At 43.8% G+C, this 25,803-nt stretch overlaps 1 protein-coding gene across 50 annotated transcripts in view; it reads left to right on the top strand.

Moving 5' to 3' along the window:
- Positions 1–25,803, top strand: part of TRDN (triadin) — a 1,596,486-nt gene that overhangs the window by 1,025,631 nt on the left and 545,052 nt on the right. For all 50 annotated transcript variants that reach the window (XM_069607588.1, XM_069607568.1, XM_069607599.1 and 47 more), the window contains one exon: positions 12,224–12,274. In XM_069607588.1, coding sequence (XP_069463689.1) covers positions 12,224–12,274 — 51 coding nt within the window. The remainder of the gene's footprint in view (positions 1–12,223; positions 12,275–25,803) is intronic.

The raw sequence follows: 25,803 nt of genomic DNA, 5'->3' as shown, positions 1-25,803 counted from the left end.
CCATCTTGCTACACTAACCTAACCCAACCTCTCTCTTTTGCAGCTGGCACAGCACCTTAGACCATGCGAATGGCAGAGGAATTGGTATAAATGCCAGTAACATAACATTCATACATGTTCTGCTTTATCGCTTCTCACCTACGACTTTATGGCTGCTTTATGGCTTCTCCCCTCCCTCCACTGCCAGCATGCATGACTCCCCTGACTCCCCTTTCTGCCTTGCCCCTTCTCTCCTCTTTCTCACCCTTAGCACTTTATGAGGTTACCAAGACTGTCTGCTCTACGAAGGTCTCCTCCAAACAGGAGCTACCCTGCTCCTCTAGAAATATCAAAGACAATATTGCCTCTGTCAATCCCTCCTTGGATGAGTTCTGTAACCACTTTATTACCATTGACTCATTTCCAAACTGCCCTCAAGCACTACCTTGTGCACCCCATCCTAAAAAGGCCATCTGTGGACCCTTCCTGCCTGCCCAACTACCACCTTATCTCCACTACCCCCTTCTTGGTTAAACTCCTGGAGAAGTCGGTCATCTCCTAACTAATCCATCACACTGAATTAGTTAGCTGCCTCCATGACCACCATTCTGGCTAGACCAGCCAGAGGCACAGAAACGGCTCTCCTGAACACCTGTGATGACTTGCTTTCAAGCCTCGATTCCAACACTCCTTCTTCCCTCATCCTCCTCGATCTGTCCTCTACCTTAGAGACAGTCAATCATTCCATCCTCATAAATGGGCTCTGTGATACCATCAGTATCACGGACTGGGAACTGTACTGGTTGACCTCTTTCTTCTTGAATTGACCTTCTCAAGTGCAACTGGGCCCTTTTCTCTCCTCTACCTCACTATCGGTTTGCGGAATCCCTCAGGGCTCTATCCTCTCACCGTGGCTTTTCAACATTTACCTTGCCCCTCTGGCCCATTTGATCTCAATCTTCTCTCCTCAATTCCAGTATTATGATGATGACACACAGCTCTCCTTTGAGCTTCCTTCCCCTTTCTCCTCTCCTTCCTCACTCATTCCTGACTGTCTGGCTGCTATTCAGGCATGGTGCACTGCAAATGATCTCTGCCTTATTGCCAATAAGACCGAGATCATTCTCACTGGGACTCCTACCCCCTCCATCCCTCCTACACTCTGGCCTCCCTCCTTGGGCCCCGTCCCCTCACCATCGTGTGAGCCTAAAAACTTGAGTGTCATCTTCGACTCCTCCCTGTCCTTCTCTCCTCATATCGCTGACCTTGCCAAGAAGACCCACTATTAGCTTCACCTCCTTAGAGGCATTCTCCTTTTCCTCACCTTCCCCCAAAAACGCAATGTCTCTAGAGCTCTGGTTCTCTCAAGGCTGGACTATTGTAACAGCCTCTTTCTAAATCTACCTCTTCAACTAATCCAGCATAGGACTGTGAGACTTATTCTTGTCCTCAAGCTCAGGGACCACATCTTTCCTGCTCTAAAACCTCTCCACTGGTTCCTTGTGGTCACATGGATCAAATTCAAGACACTTTGCATCGTCACCTGGCCTACTGGGGCCTGGAACCTCACTACATCCAACTATCTCTGCCTAAATAGCTCCCTGCTAGAGACCTTTGGTCCTCTAGCTCCAACTCTCTGCAGATCAGACGTTTCTCCATGCAGAGAATGGGGGTAGATCTCTCTCTTCAATAGCCTTCCTGCCCGTCTCCGACATGAGCCTGATCTCTTTAAGTTCTGGAAGCATCTTAAGATCTTCCTTTTCTCCTCCTCCTTCCCCTCCCACTCCCTGGCAAGTTTCTCCTGATGCTTGACTGGTTGCCTGTGTTCCTTTCTGAGTCTTACTGGGGGCAGGCCCTCCTTCAACCAGTCCTCTTCCGCACCCCTTCTGAACAGCTCTTATCATAGGGCACCCTTCCCTGACTAGCCTTCCGAGGCCATTCCACCCCTACTCTCGCACATCGCCCTACTCCCTAGTTTTCCCCCTAGCACTTGCCCTCCCACACACCCTTTAGCACTTGCCCAGCCTGGGGCCGCTCCCTCCAGCACTTCTCCCATTCCACCTCTCACAATCCCATCCCCTCATCCCTTCCCCTGACCCTCCCTCTCCCCCTGTACTTTTTACTGCACTTGCATGATCCGAATGTAACAAGGCCTAGTAGGACCGTTATTGTATTCTGCGCTGCCCCCCCCCCATTGTCTTGTGGCGCCTGGAAACACTTTCTGCTGTATAGGTGCCATACTAATGTTCAATAAATAAATAAATAAATGTGGGTTACAGATAGGTTTCACTAATTCATCCTCTGGGCTTTGGCAATGACAGTTCAATATTACCCTCTCTTGGCTTTAGTCATGTGGGTTACAGTTAGGTTTCACTATTGCCCGTTGTAGTTTACTTTTAATCTTGCCCTCACATGGCTTTGGCAGTGATAGTTATAAATCCCCTCCTCTTGGTTCTTCTTTACATATATGTCATAGCAAATATGCCTTTTTTTCATTAGATCGGCATTCAAAATAAATATACGCAGCATGCAGTGTCTCACAGAGGACTCTGGGGTTACCTCTCACAGGACAACTCACTGGTCTTTCCTTGCGCATCTGTGTTTTTGCTACTGCCGCTGCTGTGACCTCTTTGGTCCTCACGATCGGAGCCTTTGACAGCTCCGGTTACGTTTCCATGTGCCGCGCCACTCCCAAAAGGAAAATTTCTTTGATCCTGGCTTTCTCGGATGCTCGCCAGCCCTCCGATAGGAGAGTAGGGAAGTGGAAACCTCTTTCTTCTACCGGGTATCCTGTCACCTAAAAGCTTCCGAATCCTACGACTGTCTCAGCACCATTTTCTGCTATATCAACAGCTGTGGTGCAGCGTATTAATTTCTCATCTCTTCTTCCAACAGTCAGCCTGCCACATCAACGATTCCAGCTGCGTGACCTGTTGTTTGAGCTTCGTAATCCTACGACTTTCTCAGCACCATTTCCCGCTATATCAACAGCAGCGGTCCCAGCGTCTTCATTTGTCAGCTCTGCCTGCATGTACGGCTGCTCACTGGTTCTCCAGTTACTTCTGCCATGACTTCCACCATGATTTATAATGGCCTGCGCCTGAAGGGGCTTTAAATAATCAAAAGTCCCGCTCAGATGTGGGTCATTAGAAACACGAGACTGTGCATTGCACTTCTGTGCCTTCAAGCCCCTCTTCCTCGTCCCAGTACCTAGGGTATTACGGTACTTGAAGTCCCTAATGTTTGTATGGGACTTGAAGTCCCTAATGTTTGGGCTTCTTTTAAAGGTCCTAATTTCAACCTTATCAGACTCACTTTGTTTATTACAGAAAAGGGGGAATCACATATATCATGAGTAATGGTATTAAGGTTCTGATCCTGATATATTCTATCCTAGATTGACCACAAGGATTTTCATTAATAACCTTTTGGATGGTAATAGAAGTGGGAGTCTGACTTTGAGAGCACGCCATCAAGTATTCAGGCACCATGTACATTTCACCTTCCAAAGAGGATGGGTACCATGTCTCTTCTCCCCCCAGGTTATCCACCCAGCTAACCCCACCCCCAGGGTTAAGATCAGGAAGCGTCTGCCTTTCCAAGACTCTGCAGGATTCATCACACAATGGCAGTATAACCACATTCAATAATACCACCTATCACTAATCAACACATCATAAATCATTAAACTTGCTATGTGATGAGGGAGACAGGCGACAAGACACATAGGAGGGAACAAAAGAGGACACACTAAACTGTTCATCACAGCTGCAACTCAAATACATCTCATTAGTTTCTTTAAAAGCTGTCTAACTACTTCAGGAATACCCTTCAAATATTTTCAAACTTCCACATCACATTCCCCCTCTTAAAAACCCAGAAAATATCACTATTATGCATGTCAGTAAGTAATTTTATTAGGAGGCAGGCTTTTGAAGTTCATAAAAAATGTTGTAGACAACCTATTTACAGGAAGGCTCCAACAAAAATGCATATCTCACAAATTGATTTAATTGTTGGACAGAAAGTCCAGGTCACTCAGCCTGGCTGATGGCTCAACAAAGTGTTTGTGTAAATGGAGTTATGACATATTTAGGGACTTGAAATATGAATGCTGCTCTCACTGCCTGGTCAGTGAACACAGCAGGATTCACCCCAGGCATTGATTGTATTTACGACAACATCCCCGTAACCCTCACATTCACCTGTTCAGCTAATGGGCGCTGACCGTTCTCTGAAGGGCTCCATCAGGGCATCAATTTGCTCATCAAAACAGAGCGCACATTAAAAGGAGGAGCTGGTGGGGCTCCTCGGTAAAAAGCTGCTGAGGAGCAAACAACCTCATAACGCACCTGTGGTATCACAGCATGCTTGCCAGCTGTGGTACATCGACATGTAAGCACAGAGTCTTCCTTTGGTGGTTTCACCTGCAGAGCACCTTTAAAACAATGTTTGTGGAACATCAACTCTTTAGTAGAGCTTAAAATAAATAAATAAGTAAAGGACACTGTTCGACCCTCACCTGGATTTCCCTCATAATGATGGATAGTTTGGAAAGTTTGTGGACCATCACCCTCCAAGCTAAATGAGGGAGTGCTTTGGAGCTTGTGGACCCTCATTATCTTAAAAGATACAATCATTGCTTCCATGCCAGTTGCAGGGCACCATGGGTAGATGGTCTCTCGCTTTCTCTGTTAATTGCACACATCTCGTTCACAGCCCTCTTGGCAGCCCGTCAGTTTAGATGTAACTTATAGCACTCTTTCACCATAAATCCTGCCAGGTGCTCTGCCCAGACTAACCCTTAGCTATTCCCTTTCTTGTGTGGTCTACTTCAGATAACCTGAGGCCACACAAGTTCTGGACAAGTCTATCAGTGTATGTTAGGGGGTCTCACCACACCTGGGGCGAGGGAGTGCAATGGGATTTCTCAAAGGATTAGCCCCTAGTTCAGGGACATATTCATAAACTCTCTTGCCTGAAAACCAAATACCCCACCAGTACCAGCTTACCTTCACATCAGGCATGCAACTGTCAATCCCCAACTGTCAAATCTTGCCATTCTTTCCTTCAGTCATTGGTCCTGTCATCTGTCATCAACAGCTTTCTAGCAATGGCTCCTCCCCTGACAGTCCCAGCACACATTCCCGACCCCTGAGGTGAAATTTTCTCAATGGAGTCCAGGCTGTCTGTCTCAGTAAATACTCCTGATTCAAGCTCAGTGTCACGGAAGTCAGAAAAGTAATCTCCCAGTCACGCAGCCCTTAGTTCCCAGGAGTAAGCATTAAAAGGCACAATAACAAACAGCTCTGACTGACGTTAAAATGTCCCTGGGGCTGCAGAGACATCACCTGCCCCTGCATGTCTTGCAATCGCCTTCCACCAGAGCAAGGTGCAGGAGAAACACAGCAGGAAAACACAGCGGTGTGGTCAGTCATTGACAAATGTTAGTATAGAGGTCTTGTGAACTGAAAAACAGGACAGTAAAGTCGATCAAAAAAATTACAATTTTTAGTTCACAGCGAAGGACAATCAGTTTGCAACAAGCAATCTGATTGGCCCTCGCCAGGTCTTTACCAGCCTGATAAAGCCTTTGTCAGGCCAATTGCAGCCACGTCCTGGCTGAAATGCAAAGGGAAAAGGGACTACATGTAGTGCGTTCTCCCCGATGCCTGACTCTCATCTTAATTTTCTTAAATCACATTTCAATTGCCACCATGCAAAGGGAGAAGGGACTTTCTTTCTTTGTTCCCTTCTCGCCTTTCGATGCAAACCGTCTTCTTTGTTGACCTTTTGTTTTCCTTTTTGAATGGGCACCATGGGAAGGGTGAAGGGACTTTCTTTTTTCAATCATATTTCAATGGCCGCCATGGAAAGGGAGAAGGGACTACGTATAGTCCCGTCAGCTTGTTCCATGTCGAACATCTTTTTTTGTTCTTCTTTATTTCAGTTGCAAAATGCCGAAGCTGTTTCACAAAGGAAATAAAAAGACACTATTAGTACCCTGGTCTACCTGCACCGGTAATTCCCGCCCCTGCTCGAGGCTTATTGCTTAAAATGTTAGATTTTTGATTCAAAGCAGTTGTTGGTGTAAACATAAACAAATGTTCTGTGGCATTTACTGCATTAGGAAACATCAAGTGCCCTCAATTGGTGGACACCTGTTGCCTGCTCACCCTCTGCGCTGCAAATATGACCAGTCACGATTTGTCTAGATAATGACGGATTTCATATGTCAAATTCAATCATCTAAGAGATGGAATATCTCCAGTAATAAGATTCATTCAATAGATTCAATGTGACCAATTTAATCAAAATGTATTGCACACAGTGTCCTTATTACAAACAAAACAATTCAACAGAAAGTGCAAAATACATATATTAAAAAGAGCTCAACTCCTTTCGGGAGTAACATTCCCTTTATCAGGAGTAAAACAACTAAATTTCAGTCATGTGTTCAGTCTTCAAACTCCAATCTCATATACAAAGCAAATGAAAGACTAAAGTCAATGCACACTTGTTCAATGTACATGTTTCCTAGTCAAACACCTCTCTAGAGAAAGGGACAAGCCATCTTATAAATGAATGAACATATCACCTTAATTGGCTATTTGGAGTGTTACAAGCGTACATTGGAGATCACAATGATCCTCGTAGTCGATTCTCGTAGTCTATTCTCTGAGTCTGGCTGTGGCTTCTTGTATAGAGTTTTACAGGGTTTGTCAAAAAAGATAGCATATAATTGTACAACCATTATATGACTAGTTAATATAGTTATCTGCCATCATGGATATACACACTGGTAACTATGAGAAGAAGACAGGTTGCCTACCTCGGTGGTCCTAAGTATGCATAAACCGGTGCTCAAATGCAGCTATAGGCTAACACCGCCTTAGTCAGAATCTTGAGATAGGTCCCATCCAAAAATCTGGGAGAAATAGATGAAAAGTATGAAAAATGGTAAGTCTCCAGTGATATGATATGATATGGCATTTATAACGCGCCTATACACAAGTGTTTCAAGGCGCGACGAGGCAAGGGAGGGGGAACAGAGGGAAGACAGACAACGATCCTACTAGGCCAGGTGACATTCAGATCACGCAAGTGCATAGGAAGGGGGAAGAGGAAAGTGCAAGGGGAAAGTGCAGTCGAAGGGATAATAGAATAAGTAACAATAAGTAAAGTACAGCCAGCAGCTGGCAAGTGCAAGGGTAAAGGGTAAGTGCAGGCATCAAGTGTCAAGTGCTGGTAAAGGGACTGTAGGGATACAGAAAAACAGTCCCCAAGTGTGGGGTTGCAAGGAAGGCAGTGCAGATGTGCAAGTGGCGGGGGCGGGGACCTAGGCCCGATAACAAAGGGTGGCCAGGTAGCCAGTGCAGTGTTAGTTTCAGCCAGGAAATCAGCAGGGGAGAGGAAGAGAGAAAGCAGAAGCAAAGAGAAAGGTTTTGAGGTGCTTCCAGACCTGGAGATGGTTCTCCTCAAGTTTCAGGGGGGCAGGAAGGCTGTTCCAGCGGGAGGCCCCAGCCGAAGAAGGAGATCTACCACCAACTTGTTGCTTGGGGAAGCGACTGACCCTGAGGGAGTTGGAGGCGGAAGAGTGAAGAGCTCCAGAAGGAAGATATTTAGGAAGAGAGAGTTGAAGGTATTGAGGCCCCAGCCCCCAGAAGGCCTTGTGGACAATGCAGAGGGTTTTGAACTTTATCCTTGCAGCCACTGGGAGCCAGTGCAGAGATTTCAGTCCTGAAGAGATATGATCCCTGGGCTTGAGGCCAAAGACAAGTCTCGTAGTCCTGTTCTGGATGAGTTGCAGAGGGCAGAGGGTGGAAGCAGGCAGATTTAGAAGAAGGCTGTTGCAATAGTCCAGCCTAGAGAGAACCAGAGCTCTGGAGACAGTGAGCTTCTGGGGGAAGGAGAGGAAAGGAGGAATACCTCTGAGGAGGTGCAGCTGGTAGTGTGACTTCTTAGAGACATCATAGATGTGAAGAGAGAAGGAGAGTGTGGAGTCGAAGATGACCTCGAGGTTTTTTGCCTCACCGGTGGGAGGAGGAAGAGGGCCAAGAGAGGCCGGGCAGAGAGTGACAGGAAAGGAGGGTGTGGGTGTGCCGATGAGGAGAATCTTGATCTTACTGGCATTAAGGCAGAGATCATTGGCGGCACACCACTCCTGGATGGCGGACAGACAGTCAGAATTGAGAGAAGGAGAGGAGGTAGATGAGGGAAGCCTGAAAATGAGCTGAGTGTCATATGCATAACACTGGAAGTTGGGGCAGTCCAAGGCAATGCGATAAGCAAGAAGTGCCAGGTATTGGTTGAAAAGCCAGGGAGAGAGGTTAGACCCTTGGGGGACACCACAGGTAGAGATAGAGATGGAGGAGAGGAAGGACCCAAGTTGAACCTGGGAGGGTCAATCAGAGAGAAAAGAAGTCAGTCATGCCAGGGCCTGTGAATGAATCTTCTGGTGCATCTTAAGTGTAGGTATAATAACAAAGGATCTAATCTTACCTGCTAAGGATGTGCGTATTCTTTAGGTAAGGTGTCATATCTTTGCTGACGTGGTGCCACATTTCAAAAGTGTAATCTGTCAACAGAAGGTGACAAATGGATACTTAGACAAGCTTAAAGGTCAATGAGAATAGACCCAACCCATTTGTCTTGTGGGGTTTTGTCAAAAGTACTTACCATAAGAGATCACATCTGTTTGGGCGCACTGAGGTCATAGGTCAACAAATGTGGGAAACTTGTTTGTGTAGGCTCAAGGACTGCCTGAGTCCGTGCGTTAACAGATCTTTTAAAGATGCAAATCAAGAAAATATGACAATCGAAAAAGTACATATATAGGCACTCCTCTGTATGAATTTAGTGAGAGCAGGTTAAGATTTAAACATGAATCTAATCATGAGGCACATGATAGTTGACTGTTCTCGATGTAGAATATACTTTACTATATGTATTATAGCTGTGCGCACATACTCCTGAAGACATAGATAAATACTTTATGTAAATATGCGTGTCCATCCCATACACTGTTCTCAGCCATGTTTTACACTTGCTTATATGAATCACTTAAACTATTTTATTTTCTCACGACAATAACAAATGACATTGCTCTAACTTTCTATTTTAAATTCTCATTCATTGTTTTATTACTGCTTGCTATCTATAGCTCACTGCAGTTCAAAATACAGTATACTTCTGAAATACAGCATAAGGCAGTTGTATTGTTTTACTCTGCTCGCTTTGTAACATGAAAAGAAGCACCATAGTCAACACAATTATCTTTATGTCACACAGCAAACATAGTAAAAAAACAGTCTGATTCATGTTAGCCATAGTGCAAAGGTTTTTAGATAAGATAGAATAGGACACAACCACTTTGCTCTATTCCATATTACAACCAACACGTGCGATACCTGTGAATAAATAACTACAACTCTGCAGGAGTACAAGGGTGATTAGTGGCTAACCCACCTACACATCATTACACCACAAACCAACAGCGAACCCAATCTTAAGGTGAAAGAGGCACAGCCAAGAGATGTAACTCCTTTGCTTTTTTGAGGTAATGTGGGCCAAGTGTAGGCCATAGCCTTAGGAAGGGTGTGCATGTGTTAACAGTATCAACACAAATAGAAAAAGTACAAATACTCCTAAATAAAATAATGTCCAATAAGGGTATGCTCCTAGCTATCTCAAAGAACACTTCTAAAACCAGCCCTTTGGAGAGAACACAGAAAATGTAGAACATGCATGTGAAACCACTCTGGGTACTATGACAGGCTGTAGAGGCAAGAAATTGCAAGTTATACTGGGAAAAGGAAATCTCTTTGAAAAAGCTGCGAAAGGGTGGCGTATCAATCACTATGGTCACACGAGTTGACCAAAGGCCTGGGCCTATCAAAGGTACCTCAATCTGCTCTGGGAGGTACAAAACTGTCAAACTGGACATATTGGTGTTATTCATGAAGGTCAGAATGTGGCGAGATGTGCAGATCCAGGTGGCGGGTCTGCTTTGAGTTGGGTTTGAAGTGGAGTTGAGCGTGGTTCGGTGTGGCGTCAGAACAGTGCTGTAAGAAGAATCCACCAGGTTGGTCATCGGTCAAGCTGGTTTGAGATGATGACTGATGCTGGGTCGAGTAAGCAGGTGATAGTACAGTTCTAGGTGCTGTTTGAAGATGCTGCTGTGGCTGCTTTGATAGGGTCGAACTAGTGTAATGGATGCAAACAGCGGTTTAAAGTTCAATAATAGTGCCAAAGGGAGCACCGTGGGAGCTGTATGTTTCAAAGGATTAGGACCTGGACAAATTAGGTTTGAGGATGGTTTGAAACATAGAAAAATGGGAGCCCTGCAGCTTTGAGCTTCGGAGGTTGCTGTGAGTCCAAATCCCAGTGCTCTTGGAGAAGGTGAGTCTGTTTTCTCTTCACTCCCATTCAAGGGAGCCTAGGTGAAACTGGCAGTGTCCTTCACCTGCGGTGAGGAGCCTGGTTCCATTGCAGGTGTCATAGTGCAGGCTTTGGTCCAACATAAAGTCTCCCCATTGTTACCTGGGGATCAGAGCTCATCTCTGCCTTGGAACCACTCTATATTCGCCTCTCAACTGGAGGGCTTTGGAATGGACTGCACACCCAATATAGGTGAATCAATTCTTATTTTCCAAAATGAATCAAAGATGTAGTGGGAGGTCACTTCCTTATAAATGCAAAAGGGCCAGATGATTGAGCAAAAGCAAGTCTACTGTAAGGAGTTCAATCCTTGTCGCTGTGACAGATGGTCCTTGCTTTCTTGCATCATACCTAAAGTGCCTTGTTCTGCAAGAATGGGTGGAGACAAGAAGAAAGGAGAGCCCCTTTGAAAAGAAAGATAGTAAACACATTCTCTGTGCTCTGTGGCTACTCTATCCCAACCCATTCCCAAACCTGCAGCTTCAAATGCACTTTCGGATGCAAGCCCCAGTGTTAGGCCGGACTTTGTGTATGGTTCCCAGAATACCTTCCAGAAAATCAACAAAGACAGCAACGCTGATTTCTGTCTCACGTGTGGAAGTATAGACAGGCAGGCTAGCCATGACTCCACATAGCCTTTCTATAGCTTACCTGAGCTCAAACTGTTGACATTTTCAGGATACCAGTCACCACACTAAACCCTGGTATGATTTATTCTTATCATGTAACCTGCCAGATGAATATGACAACAGTTATCATGTTATTAGGCCAGAGATGTAGAATCACGATACTGATGCAGCAGTTGTGCACTGTCTTTCTTGCATGGAGCTTTAGGAAAGCAGTGTCTCGTTAGCAGACCGTCCTTTCTTAGATGCACCACTGCATCATTTTATTTATAAAATATCAATTGTTAGTTAATCTGGCCCTAGCATTAATTCTGAGTTACTCCTGGTTACAGACTGTTTGATTCACAAAGACATTAAGAACTCTGTTTCATTCCTGACTTGCTCTTATCTTTCTGGTAGTAAGAATGGAGTAAATGAGAGAATATCCCAGTAACCTCTTTGTGAATCAAATAGTCCCTCCTAAGGAGTAAGTGAAGAGTATAACACGTTTCAACTGGTAACTTCTTTTTAAATCAGCCCCATTTCACTTCGGTCAACTCCTACCTTGTGTCATTTGGGGAGTGATTTGGTTAACACAAAGGATAACTCAGATTTGCCTTCAGGGGTAATGAGATGGAGGTATTTGGTGAGAATAGCACCTTTGTGAAAGTTGTAGAGCAAAGTTCCAGACCATAGCAAGTGAAGCATAGGTGTCAGCAATTGCAAGCAGGAAGGTTTCAAAAGGCCCATTGGCCCTGATTTACAAAGTGCTTTTCCATGGGATTTTTCCATTAAAAACACTTTTGTAAATTAGGCCAATTGTCTTCAATTTGCCTTTATACATGAAGTGCAGAACACGCATTTCCTCAACCGAGTATGTTGTAGTGTAAAGAATTAGACCTTTTTACATGGCACTCTAGTCAGTAGTAGCTTCTGTGTATATTGAGCACCGGTACTGAATTCAACTGCATGCTAAGCATAACAGGCATTATCGAAATGCTTGACAATTTTAAAACAGGGATCTCTGACACATTAGAAGCAAAATAATTGTGGGCCTGTCAAAATGAAAAGTAGCGAATGAATCCTCCATATGTTCTCGAAGACTTTCCATAAAGTTTCTGGCAGGTGCTTGCTATCGAATGCTACCTGTTTCTTTGACTTTACACTTATTAATGTGAATATGTTTTTTTTTTTTACAGAGCCTTCCAGAGAAAAAGAAGTGGCACCTAAGTCTTCTGTGAAGGATAAAGGTAACGCCAAGCAGCAGTAATAGGTGCAACAGTGGGCATGAAGATTGGGCAATGTCTCCAACTGTTTTAACATTTTGCTTTACATTTGGTTCATTTGAAGAGAGATGATGATGGTATGTTAATCAGACTTTCTGCCACAATTCACCTTTATTACGAAATCCACATTGCCAAAAAGGTCTAAAGAGGTCATCATGGAATTTTGTGAATACCAAAAGGGGAGTTCATTTACAACACTCTGCCTTTTCAATGGAATCAGCATGTGGCGGTTTGCTGATTTCTAACTGGTTCCGTTTAATGGGGGGTAGTACAAAAATGTGCCAGGCACTTGGAATAAATGAACTCTTCGTGCTTCAAACACTGTTATAGTGAATAGTATTTTATTTTATCCTATAAGGTTCTTGCTTCTCACATTGCCCATTCAAAGAGAGATGGCACCAAATGAGTATTGTAATACAGAGACGTCACTGTTTATGTCAAAAAAGGTGGCAATTTAAATAGATGAAGAAATAATACAGCATTATTTAAAATGATAATCTGTAATAATGGCTGTATTCTCTAAATGTATGTTTACCTGAGAAGTAATGTTGTGATCCAAAAGTTCAATATGCACTGTACCTGTAAGTAGGGTAGTAAGAACTTTCACATACAAAATTTACTGCAACAATTGAAGTATACACGTACTATTTAGGAGGTGCACATTTGAATCCTTAATAATTGGTTTTAGTAGCACAATGAATGGGTCGCCAACCTTTCCATTCTCTTTCCTAAGTTTTCTCTGCTACCTGTGGGGAAACCCCAAATGTTTGGGAATTTGGTGATTATTATTTCCGACCACTCCTTCTTTAAAAATAAATTCGGAATCTTTTGATTAGTTCAATATCATTAGCAAAGCCATATTATTGTTTGTTAAACACAAAGATCATGTCTATCCACAATTGACATTAACATGGTCAGATTTTTGAAGACCTTGTAAATATAACAAGATTTTTCTACCAGCTGTGGATTTATCTAAAATTGTGTGAATATTAAATAACAGCTTTAATCTTTGGGCTTCTCGCTATTTGACATTGTCTTAATTGAACTTGTTGGGAATTTGTGATTAAAAGACAATGTGACGTCTCACTGAGAATAGCATATTTGTTAGACATTTTACATCAATATCTGTTCTGTTTCTTGATATGTCATTTTAAAACGCTTTTACTTGGCTTAGCATGCATTGAACACGTTTCATTAGGACAGTTTTTTTAGCCTTACGTAGCTCCCTGCAGACTTATTTCCAAGAACTACATTTTGCTTGCAAACTTTACTCGAAGACACACACAATCTGTCCTTTAAAGTTACTGCCCCCTCTACAACCAGATTAAGGAAAGCTGGCGAAGCACTCTCCCAGAGGTTATTAGGAATTTTCTCTTGATATTTCCATGAAGGCTACACATCTCACCTCTGTCAATCATCCCGAGTGAAACTGATCTTTTTGAGTTGGTAGACAGTGATTGCTATATGTTTATGCCAATGTTATTTTGAATATATCTGTATGAGAACTACTTTGAAGGAACAGTACATCATACAATTTCATCAAAGAGTGCAAAACAATATCAACAGCACTGATCGACAGTGGTGCTGGGGTTTACAACTCAGAAGGTCAACATAACAGTTAATTATCCAAGTTACTTAGTCATCTTAAAACAGTAGCTTGATATGCAGAATTTCTGCCAGGTGCATTTCATATAGTCTCCCTATTTGCTAATCTGGATGCTTTACCACTTTTTCATGTTTCCTTCTATCACTATCTTTTGCAAATCTTACACTATGAAAATGCTGGCAGCGTTTCACATTCTACAGTCATACAAGTTTGCAAGAATGTTGAGGCTACAGCGGTTGGGTTGCTGGTATTACCTTAGTTTGCTGAAACCGTTTCTAGATTACTACTAACTATTTGTGTAGGATATCCTAAACAGGGCAGATCTCCTATGAGTGTGTTTGTGGATGAAGTTTGCAATATTTGTTTTTTTACCACAACAATGTATTATGGTTTTCAAACAAAGTTCTGTGTGGGACCTCAGTGAACATGAATCTGCTCTTTGTTTCTGTTCAGTGTTACCTTGTCTCTCCCCCAAATACTGAACAAGAACCACTAACAGAGTGTCAACAAAGGGGGAAGTGTTTCCAACATTTCTCTGCTTGCTGTGAAGTTTATAACCTTTGTGACGCTTCACAGGATCTCGACACTTATCCCCAGTGGGGAACCCTTCCCTTTGACAGTAGGAGGTGAGGCCGCTAGGCAACAATCCCTCTAGGGATGGAGGCAAGCAGCACCTCACAGGGAGAGACTCCCCTTTGGGGACAAGGACTCCTGTTCTGCCCAGGAACTCCCTAGAAACCTTCATGAGGAAGCGAGAAGAATATCATCAAAACCTTCAGTCCAAACCAGTCACAAAGTGTTACTGTACTGTAACATTACTAGTAATCAGTTTTCACCACACAATCATGCTGGGAAGAAGAAGAATACCAGAGCCATGACGAGTAATCAGTGGTTGGCAGTCAACCACACTGACACAAAGAAGATAGAACAAGGCATAATAAATCCATCATGGAAAGCGACAATGTAGTATGTGTTTAAGAACAGGGAGGACCATTGAAAATAGTCTTGCTCTTGGGAGCCTGAGAAGTTCAAACCTGGGCTGAGTGCAGTCCAGAGAAGGTGAGAAGTCCATATTCGAGTGGATACTGTGGACCGGGCGAAGGAGGAAACACTCCAAAAACAGGAGGCCAATCTGAGTTTCAGAAGTACACCTGGAGGCAGTGGCATGACCCAGAGAGGGTGGACCGAGAAGTCCTTCAGCTACGGCGAGACTATACCAGAAAAGGCCCATCAGAGCCATGTAAGGAATGAAGAAAGAACAAAGAGCCCAAGCAGGTTGTATCAGTTGGGCAAACCTGACCCAGCAGGAAGAATGAGTAACACCAGTCCAATACAGGGAAGGTAATGGGGGCGGTGGGAGACCATGGGTTGGGTACACAGTGCGGCGGAAAAATAAAGAAAAGTGTCCCAATACCAATCATACTCATCCCAGTATAATTGTATGTCAGAAAATGAATGCAGAGTGCCACAGGAGCAATCATGCTCATCCTAGTATATATGAATGTCAGAAAGCTAGTGCAGACTATCACGGGACCAATCATACTCGTCCCAGTACAAATTAATGTTTGAAAGTTAATGAAGAGTACCAACAAACCAATAGTACTCATCCCAGTACAATAAAATATTGCATAAAGAGTGGTGCTACCAGGAAGAGAATTGTGTATGCTTGAGAGTATATGATAGGTGGAAAGAAAGTAAAAAGGAGAGAGGAACCAGTAAAACTCATAATTGAAAGAGAGAAGGAATCAGGACATGTGTGCAATGAGACCTCGAACTGAAGAGAAGGGAAAACACAGGAGAGACAAAAGCCCCTTTGAGGAACTGAAGGAACTTATCCACATATTTCTAGAAGCCATCTTAAGAAAGACTTGTCAAGGCTATAATAGGCTGTCCAGGAGAAGGGAGTAATTATCCTGGAACCCTTTTCTTTTGAGCCTTTTTTTAATAGTGGTAGGGATAGAATAGGGTAGTTTTCGGATACAGGACAGGCTATTATTTTGCACAATTATACTCACAACGAGCACCCTAGTTAGAGTCATGTTAGGTAGGGCAAACGCCGAATTTAGGGAAAGACAGGCCTTTTTGACTTATAATGTCAATATGAATAAGTGTGAAAATGCCAACCCTCACTCTGTCTCATTCTTCTGACCTACCACATGTTCCAAATCTTAATAATTGATGAAGACGGACACAAATTAAAAAAATATGAAAATACTTGCCTTTACGATGAAACTACCAGAAAAGGCCCAGTGACCAGCAGGAACTGCTTAAACAGCAGAGAATACATTGCCCAATGCTTAATGCTGTAATTTGCACTGTGATCTGCTTTGTAAAACACTAATCCTGCATTGTAGCGCAAAAAGTTCACAAAGAAGACAGCAAAAAAATGCGTGTTGATAAAGTGGGGAAAAACACTTTGCTTAACACTTTTAGCAAGATATCAAAACCATGCATTGGTGAACAGGAAGAAGAATGATGCCTGGACTAAGCATTGGAAGGATCTAGGCTTTGTGGCTAAGACCAATCATTTTAAAATGTTTTCTTTGTTAGCTATTGGGGAACAAGAGTATAGTAACACATTTTTGTCACGCAGTCGAAAATGCAAGTACCGATTCCACGCAGAAACCAGACTACACACAAGGCTAAGTTCAAAGAATAAAAGAGGTCTAATCGCCTTGGACTGATTAGAGGTATTCTTTAATTGCAACTATGACAGACCATAGATGTCTCTTCCCCACTTGTGTCTCACTTGTATCTTGATGTCCTGACACATTGTCCAGGTTTGTAGGCTAGATGCCAGCCAATAAGAGGTCCCCTTACCACACCACCCATAATGGATAGCACCAACCAATCAGTAAGCCCTATAGTGATGTATTAAAACTAGTATTTGAAGGTAGGATGGGCCAAGGTGGTGCCATCAGATAGTTGTGACGTCATGGCTGATATAATTATGTAACAAAAGCAACTTGTAATCATCTGGAATATGAGAGCTACAAGAGGAAATGCTTGTATGCTGTCCTGGCTTTGATTCATTGTCTGAATAAAGCTTACTTTTGAAGTGCACCTGAGTCCTCCGTCATTGAGTTTTTTTCCTGACTGTGTGATCCTCGGCACCTCCTTAACAATGATCTTTCCAAGTCTGAAAGTAAAATATGGTCCTAGTCATCTGTAGCCTGCTCAATGCTATTGTAGACTCTGGGCCATTTCTGGTTATCTGAAAATTGGAAGAAGGGGTCACAAAATTATAAAAGGGGACTGGAGTGATCCTGGTAACTACAGACCCATATCACTACCAATTACTTTGAGCAAAATATTCTGCAAAGTGATCCTCTTTAGGATACTCAGGTTAATAGAAAATGGTGCTATCCGTCCCATGATACAGGGAGAGTTTATTATGGGTACATAGACTGGAACAGGGCCTAAACTTTAGGCTCTTTTAGACCAAGTGTATTGACTTATGTAAGGGCTTGCAAAATCTAGGTTTTTTCAACCTTATGGCAATCTTTGACTTGGTCGATCAGGATCTCTTGTGAGAAGCCCTTTTGAGGAAGGAGATGGATTGAGCTCTAGTGATAGTTATTTCGGTCTTGCATGACAATACCAAATGACAGGTTAGGTATGGCCATAGTGGGTGGTGAAATATGACTTTCCAATCTTGAAGGGAATTAGACAAGTGTGTGCCCTGGCTTTCAACCAGAGCCTGTTCATTAATCATTTGATTGTATGGCTGTTCAGGCGGGCAATTACACCCCACCAATGACTCTGTTATGGTCCCCCATCCTCCTGTTAGCATACAACGTTCAGAAATAGAACATGGTCTCACTAAGTTGATGGTAAGTTTCAGGTAGCATTGTGCCACAAAGGGGCTGAAGACTAATAGCTCCAAGACACATGTGATGGTATTGATGATGAGGCATGTGTGAGATGCAAGGTATTCATGAGAGGACACTGCTAGTTGTATTAGAATGGTATACTTATTAGGGGGGGCAACCTTACTTCTCTGGCTCCTCGAAGCACCAATTAGAAAAGAGTGAGCTGGTCTAGAGTGGGATGTATGGGGTCATTCTCAGTTCTAATCAAATCTTTAAGGGCCACTTTGTTTTGGCTCCAGTTAAAGACTGCAGTGCTATTGCAGATACCTAGTGAACTGTGGTGGTACACAAAATGGGACCCTTCAAACTACTGACAAAACCTTCAAAAAACACTCCTGAGAATCCCTTGCAGTTACTCTTCTGTTCTACTGCAGTTGTAATTAGGCGTCATCTTGTGGTCAAAGAGTTGGCACTCAGGTTAGCCCTATTATGGGCTTGAATTTGGGCTGTCAAACTTTATTCAGTCACAAGTAACCTACTACACTCCATGTAAGTCTTACACATATTATATATGCACACAGCAAAGTGGTAAAACACGTGGAGGTAGTAAAATAGGTGTGCACAATATTCTGAAAACCAGGAGGGCAACGAAAGTCAGGTTCTACTGTGCCAAAAGTGCCCAATGGAAACCAATGGAACCAAGTGTATAGGCGTAGGTGGACATCTATTTGTGATGAAAAGCCAAGGTAAAACTCAATTCATCCCCACAGGTGCAGAGATAACAGCAACCACACCCCCCAGTAAACACTAGAGAAGGCTTCAAGAAGAAAAATCCGGAGCCAAGCCCTAGGTACAGCAGCCCCAGGACAGAATGCAGTCAAATAGAAAAGCACCCACATTGCAATTGGGAATTGTGGTTGAAGTCCGCCAGCAGGGATCTTCTTACATAGACCACAGAAACTCTTGTCGGTGAGTTCAGGAACAACCTAAAACTCCAGGAGCAAGACGTAAGTACTTATTGTGTTGGTGTAGCACAATCAGGCAAGTGAATCCTTCTTTTTACAGGGCATAATGAAGGATCTGTTGATCCAGGGACTTGCACCCTGAGTCAACAATGACCCTGACAGCCCAAAAGAAGAACAATTGTCTTTCACAGGAGTGGCAGACCGCATACAGAAGTGGGATAAGTATGCCTCCAAAGAGGACGGAGTACCAACAAAAACATCCCCCTACAAAAGTACAATACTGGTGACAATCCAGGAGAGCCCATAGAAGAAGATTTGGGAGATTGTTCGGTTAACACAACACTTCCAGGTGGTTTCAGATTCTGGCAACAAGGCAGGAGACCCTGGCAATAAATGCAACTAAGCTGTGATAAAACGGACTGGACAACAGTCCCATGATGGAAGGCTTTCCCCAAGCAGGTACATGGACCCGAAGCTGGATGAGGAACACCGAGTATTGATGCTCAACACCCGAATAATTAAAATGGAGCACAGGCAAGACATGCCAGTCCCACCAGTATGTGTTTCAGTGGTAAAATCATCCAGCAAGTAAGCCAATCAGCTTACCTTCCAAAATAAAGTACCTTTACTCGCAAGCAATCCTATTAGAGGATGTTAAACAAAAGCACTGGCATCCAGTCAATCAGGTTGGTCCCAAAAACTGTAATACACCCAGAACCAACCCCAAAGGAATTGTAGTGCCCTGTCCAGGATCAGGAACTGTTCTTTACTAGTTCAAACCCTTATAGAGGTTGCCATGTTGGGCTCACAAAAAGACAATGGGCCTCATTACGAGTGAGGCAGAACGGGTTAACGGGCTCCGCTAACGGAGGCGGACCCGTTAAACCCATTCCGCCTCATTACAAGCTCCTCTCGCGGGACCCGGTAAGTAACGCCTGGTCAAACCAGGCGTCCTTACCGGGTCCTGCGAGGGGAAGAGGGAGCAAACAACGGGCTGCTCATAATCGGCCCGTTGTTTGCACCCTCTCCCATTCCCATTGAGCCCTATGGGGGCTCAGATGGGAATGGGGAAGGTCCGGGCCTGGGTTCCTGGAGGGATGAATTACCAGGCCCTCCAAACTCGGAATGGCCCGGTAATTCCCCATTTTGGGAAACCGGACCCGGACCCGATTTCGGCAGCAGCCATGCCGCCAATAGCGGCATGGCTACTGCCGAAGTCGTAATGATGCCCAATGTTTGCAGAATGCCAGATTTAGGCCAGCAATGTGGTTGTCCTGAAAAATTAAGCCTGAATGACAAAATGGCAGCGAGTAGGACTCCCAAAAACCCATTAGTACCTCAATGACTACCCTAAATGTACATTGGGCTACTAAGGCGGCTAATCGTCTTGCACGCCTGGTGACATCAATACTCAATATTTGCTATCATCAACTTATCTCCCAAAACCAATGTCTGGGTGTTATTATCTCCCTATGTCACAAAGGGGTTGTGGCTCCCAGCCAAAGAGTTGCTTAAGCAGTGAAAAAAGTGATGTAGTGTCAAGGGACTTCTACCTATGACCACTAAAATAAAGTATGATACCCAAAAACCAGAGGGGAAAAATTCACAAGGAGTTGGTGTCTCCTCCTTGGCTCCCCTTAGCATCCCTGCTAGAGCCCTATGCTCCTCTACTTCCAACTCTTTGACTGTCAAATGCTTCTCCAAGCGTAGAGTGTGGAGGCAGGTCTCTCTCCTCGGCTGGCACCTCCCTTTGGAACAGCCTCCCTGCTCATCTCACACTTAAGTCAGACCTCCTTAAATTCCAAAACTGCTCAAAACTCTGCTGTTCTCCACCTCTTTACCTCTTTCCCTTCCCTGCTAGTCACCAGACTGCCTCTGTGACTGGTGGCCGGATCCTCATGATTCTCACAGGATTCCAAGTCCTTCCTCCCAGTCGACACCAGCACCCTTCCCCCACTGCACTGCCCTTGAAGAACCCTGACTGGTGACCGCATCCCACCCTTGTGAGTCGCCTGCACTAGCACTTAGCCAGAGGTTCTCCTCTGTGGCTTCCCATAGCACTTCCTTCCCGGGCCCTCCACCAGCACTTGTTCACTCCTCTGTTCCCCCTCTCTCCCTCCCTATCTCCTGCACTTCTCACTGCACTTGCACGGCCGCATGCCACAAGGCCTAGTAGGACCAAGACTGTCATTTACTATGTTTCCCATTGTTATTGTTTCCCCTGTTCCTTTCCCATGTAGTCGGATGGCACTTTGACAAACGCTAAATAAAATAAACAAATAAATAAATAAAATGAGACTGCAGAACCTCCAACAATAGAAGTCTGACCTAACACCTATTTTGAGTCTAGTTAGATTGTGCTCAAATGTTATTAATTTTATGGTTCTATAATGAGTATGTATATATATATATATATATATATATATATATATATATATATATATATATATATATATGCCTTTTTCTATGTTTTTACTGGATGAACAGCACCCCCAAGACTGATCTAAATATAATCATGTCCATGTATTTCATATTTCGGGGTGTGAAATACATGGACATGATTATATTTAGATCAGTTCCAGAGGTGCTGGTCATCTATCCTCAACTTACTAATTGTCTTTAGGATGGTTGTGAAGCTATGAAGTTGGGTATCTTTGGCATCATCTGAGCTTTTCAAGAACTATCTCAATTGGATGGCCCTTCTTGACCTGCACTTAAATTTGAAAAACGCATTTTCTTATCCCTCCTGTGTTTAGAGGCTGATTCAAAGTAATTTCCTAGTAGGTCAAACCATTCTATGAAAGTCCTGTGATGTGCAGTTTCAATCTGGGCCAATAGAGTCATAAGATCCATGAAACCTTTATCACTGCTGAGGAATTAGCAACTTCATGGAGCCCATGAGACATGCTCAGCCCCTGGAGCAATGGGCTTCACCTTTGGATGATTCGCTGGGCAGTCAGACTGAGTTTTGGTGTAATCGCTGGGCAGCTCTGATCTGAATGCTGCTGTGACCCTGATGCTGACCGAGGCCTGCCTTTTCATGGCAGCCATGTCCTCCTAGCGGCCTGCATGGAGCCCTCCTCTGCTCCAATCAAGTGACCGTGACCACCGAGGTGTTTCAGCCTGGACCATTGCAACAAAGACTGGAGAACATGGACCCCCATTCCACGCCATTATCCTTCCAGTGTTATCTACCCTTGGTTCTGGTAACTTCTCTGGAGGACCAGAAGCCCTGCAGCTGCCTTGCACGGACACTGCAGTGTCACATCGTAGAGGGTGCCCCGGAGCAGAGTGCAGCGCCGGCAGTGCCTGGTTCCGTTAGAGCTGTCCAGGCTGTAAGACACTAATTTGCCCCTTTCTGACACCAGAGTTGCCCTGCTGCCATTTATACCTGGAGGCTCCTGGCTGCCAAATTGTCCCTGCTCTTGCAAAGATTCCACGATCCTTATGGATGGATAGCGTGTTGATGTTCGTGTGAGGGGTGCATGAATCGCTCCCCTGCTTCCGCTCTGGAGATAATGCATCTGGAGGGGCCCCTGAGCATCGGCTCACTTCTCTGAGCAGCAGAAATCATCTCTACTGGCTTGTGGGCAGGCTGTGGCTGAGCATGCCCCTCTGGATAGCTGCCATTGTGCCCAGCATGACTGTGCTTGGAGTTGAGGGCTGGAGCTCCAGCACCCATTTTTCCTTCCTTGAGGCTGTGTTGTTGGTCTCACACTGGCTGTAGACATCTGATACCACCCTGTTAAGCAAGTTGGTCACCATTGTGCTCCACCTTCCCCGGTCTGGTTGTGTGTTTAGCACTTTATTGGGGGCACTTCTCGGCGGTGAGGATTTTCTGCTTTACTGGGCACTTCCAGCATTGAATCATGGCTAATCGGCTGCCTCAGGTTTACCCTCCCAGCCTATCGTTGGGGTCTCTTCCCTTCTGGCTGATGATCTACTCATCCTTGGCCTGTGCTGGAGAAGTACCGAATACCTCAGTATGAAGACCATGAAGGCAGCAAAAAGGGGTAACTCTGTCAAGCAGGATGAGTGCTAAAGTGGGATGGCATCTTCAAATGCAAGATACCATGGGCCTTGCCCAAGAGGAATCCTGAAGCAGAAAGCGAAGCAGTCTATTTGAGTGGGGCGATTGCCTGGAGGCTGTGAGGGCCCATCATGACTCTGTGCCTGAAAATAATTATCCAGAAGTGAATATAAAAATCCCCATTGCAACTTGGTATACATCCTCTGTTATCATCCCTCTGGTAGGTCCCTGGAACGAGTGAATCTGGGAGTGTGAGCCATTTAGTAGGCACTGAGTCCAGAAAGAATGCTTTAGCATTTTAGTGTGAAATGCAAATTGTGTTCTCACTATATTCTAAGCCAAGTGAGATCTGATTTGGGATAGAAACATTGCCTGTCTGCAAATCGTGTAGCCTTTTTACACCATAGCCAAGTAAATGTAACAGCATGTTTTAATGTTTTCACAGATACAGTCAACCACTGAGGCTGTGAACCGGTGGCCATAGGTCCGTAGCCTTACATAGAATTTATACATTAAGACTTGTGAGCCTAGTCTTTTAAATATTCATATTGGGATACAAGGGTGTTCTGCTGAACTTCCAGTCTCATAGAGAATTATGCAATTTGAAATGAACATTCAAATCCCACCCATAACATTTTCGTGAAGTGAAAGGACCCTGAATTCGATAAACCCACGTCAGTGTTATATAGTGTTGTTATATAGTGTAGATAAATCAATATTATGTGTGTTCTAGATTGATAGCACAGCTTCCCTAAACCTAAGCCTCTAGATTTTGATGCAACACACCACAGCTTGTATTTCACTCATATGTACATGCTAGTTGCCTGCAACATCACATCTACATATGGAGGGAGGAATATGTACTAAATGTGATTTATTATTAATGTTGATGTTCATGTAACCTGTCTTTGATACAAATACATGTCACAGACATTGACGAAAACGATGCTCTTTAAAACATTAGTCATTTAATAGAAAGTGAATTGTTTGCATTTGTAAGGAAAGCTTTAAGGCACTCGCCAACAAGTGACAGTGATACCTTAGAATTATATTGTGCTGTCTAAAGTGTACATTGTATTATTTAGAATTAGCGTCTTAGAAATATAGATATTTGATTCATGTGAATGATTGTGTGTGTGTGTTACACAATTGTTGAGAATTCTGCATGCAGGTTGATTTTCTTCTGTAGGCAACTTCCTACGACCTCCAGCATATTTGTGGGGCGTCAACTTTGGTTGAAATTCTTCATTTCAATAGAGATATAACTTCAGAAACTGTCTGTTTCTTGACCCAGTATTGGGGTTGGATTATATATAAGGGAGGGATAAATCAGAGGGCATCCCTTAGTGAAATAAAAACTTAAATCCACAATACATCTGGCACTATTGTGCTAGAGAAGTCAATTGACGTGTTCCTTATATTGTCTCCAGCACCATCTGTTTGCACATCTGCTTGACCATCAGAATAGTTTAGTTGGATATATTTTATTTTCAAGATAGCCCATATATCTTATTATCATTTTTATTTTTTATTACATGCTTCCCGAAGAGGTTTCTAAGCACAGACCCGGGATTCGAACCTGTGTTGCTCTGCGTTGTTTTGTTTCTAAGACAAGCACGTTGCCACCAAGCTATACTGCCCGTGCCTTTTGGCTATAATGCGCTTAATACTGAATAGGTGGGAGTTCAAGGGCAATTGCCAGAGCAACTGTTGCTCATTAACCACCTCACTTTGTAACATCTAAGATGTCATATGCACTTTAAAAGTTTCCCTGTCTTTCCGACAGGTCTTTAAAGTAAGTTGACCAGACAGCTTTAGAAGTATGAGCTTAATTTATATTATTTGATGACCCAATCACCTCTTTTTTCCAGAAAACAGTGCTATGATTGTTCTTCAATGGCTCGATTAGGGCTACCCATTCTTCCTCCACAGAACTAGTCTACTGGATAGGAATTAGTTATAGTTCTCCCATTCTATCTCGACTAACCTGAAAATTGGATTTGTAAAAAACTATGAATGCAACTTTCACCAAGAGGGCACCTTGAGAAAGTGCAACACTGTGCAAAAAAACATATTGGTCATATCCTATAAATATAATTTGCTGAGGATGTTTGTGTATGGTGAACTGAACATGTGCACACGCTTCTTTAGCCTGAGACCCCGCTCTAATTCTGCAGCATGGGGAAAGGAAGCATTATCTCCATGGAGACCTTTCACCCCAGGTGTGACTGACATCAAAGGCATGTTATCCTCATGCACAAACACTGAGGCTCTCTGAATCCATATTTATGCACCAATGTTACACACATTTTAAGATTAGAGCGAGTGTTGGGAAAAAATGAAATGAGGACCATGCCCAATGTGCATGATGTACTTAGTGATTCAAGCATTCAACATCACAGACATATGTGTCACATATACAAATCTGTGAACATTCTTAAATTCCCAGGCTTCCCTGTGATTGTATGCACATCGAGGGTCGAGGGGGGGGGATGCCCACCTGTCTATGTGACTTTCCCCCAAATAGAGAGAGAACAGATGAGACATAGAGGGACAGAGAGAGAGAGAGAGAGAGAGAGAGAGAGAGACAGATAGAGAGCAAGGGAGAGTACAAAGATAGTCCCTGCATCTTCTAGGTCACACTATTGAAAGTTTAAAAACCTAGTCCTAACAAGACTTTTATCATCCTAACCCTAAGCTTTCAACACAGATGTTCCAAGGATTGGTTAGCACAGGTTTTCATAAATCCTACTTTCAAATTTACAAACCCAATCTAATAAAACAAAACCATTGCATTCTTCTCTGAGGGCTTCTGTGCGGTTTCCTCCCGGGTGGAACCCCTATTTGGTATTCCTGCTTCTGCTGTGTCTTTCAAGACTTCTATCAGGTGTCAGATTTCCTATTATCCGGCTTTACCCCGGCCTCTGAGTCCTCCAACATACACATAGTTTCCCACAACACACTATGCAGGACTGAGTTTCGAGGTGTTCACTCTAGGTCTCTCCCAGACCTTGGGCCTCATTACGACCCAGGGGCTAAGTGGTTAACGGCGCCGTAAAAGGCTGCAGCGCCGTTAACCA

The sequence above is a fragment of the Ambystoma mexicanum genome, chromosome 4q (genome assembly GCF_040938575.1).
Source record: "Ambystoma mexicanum isolate Mex_15411 chromosome 4q, UKY_AmexF1_1, whole genome shotgun sequence".
NCBI classification, from domain to species: domain Eukaryota; kingdom Metazoa; phylum Chordata; class Amphibia; order Caudata; family Ambystomatidae; genus Ambystoma; species Ambystoma mexicanum.
The sequence above is the reverse complement of the archived record's forward strand: the minus strand, read 5'-3'. Positions and strand labels throughout refer to the sequence as shown.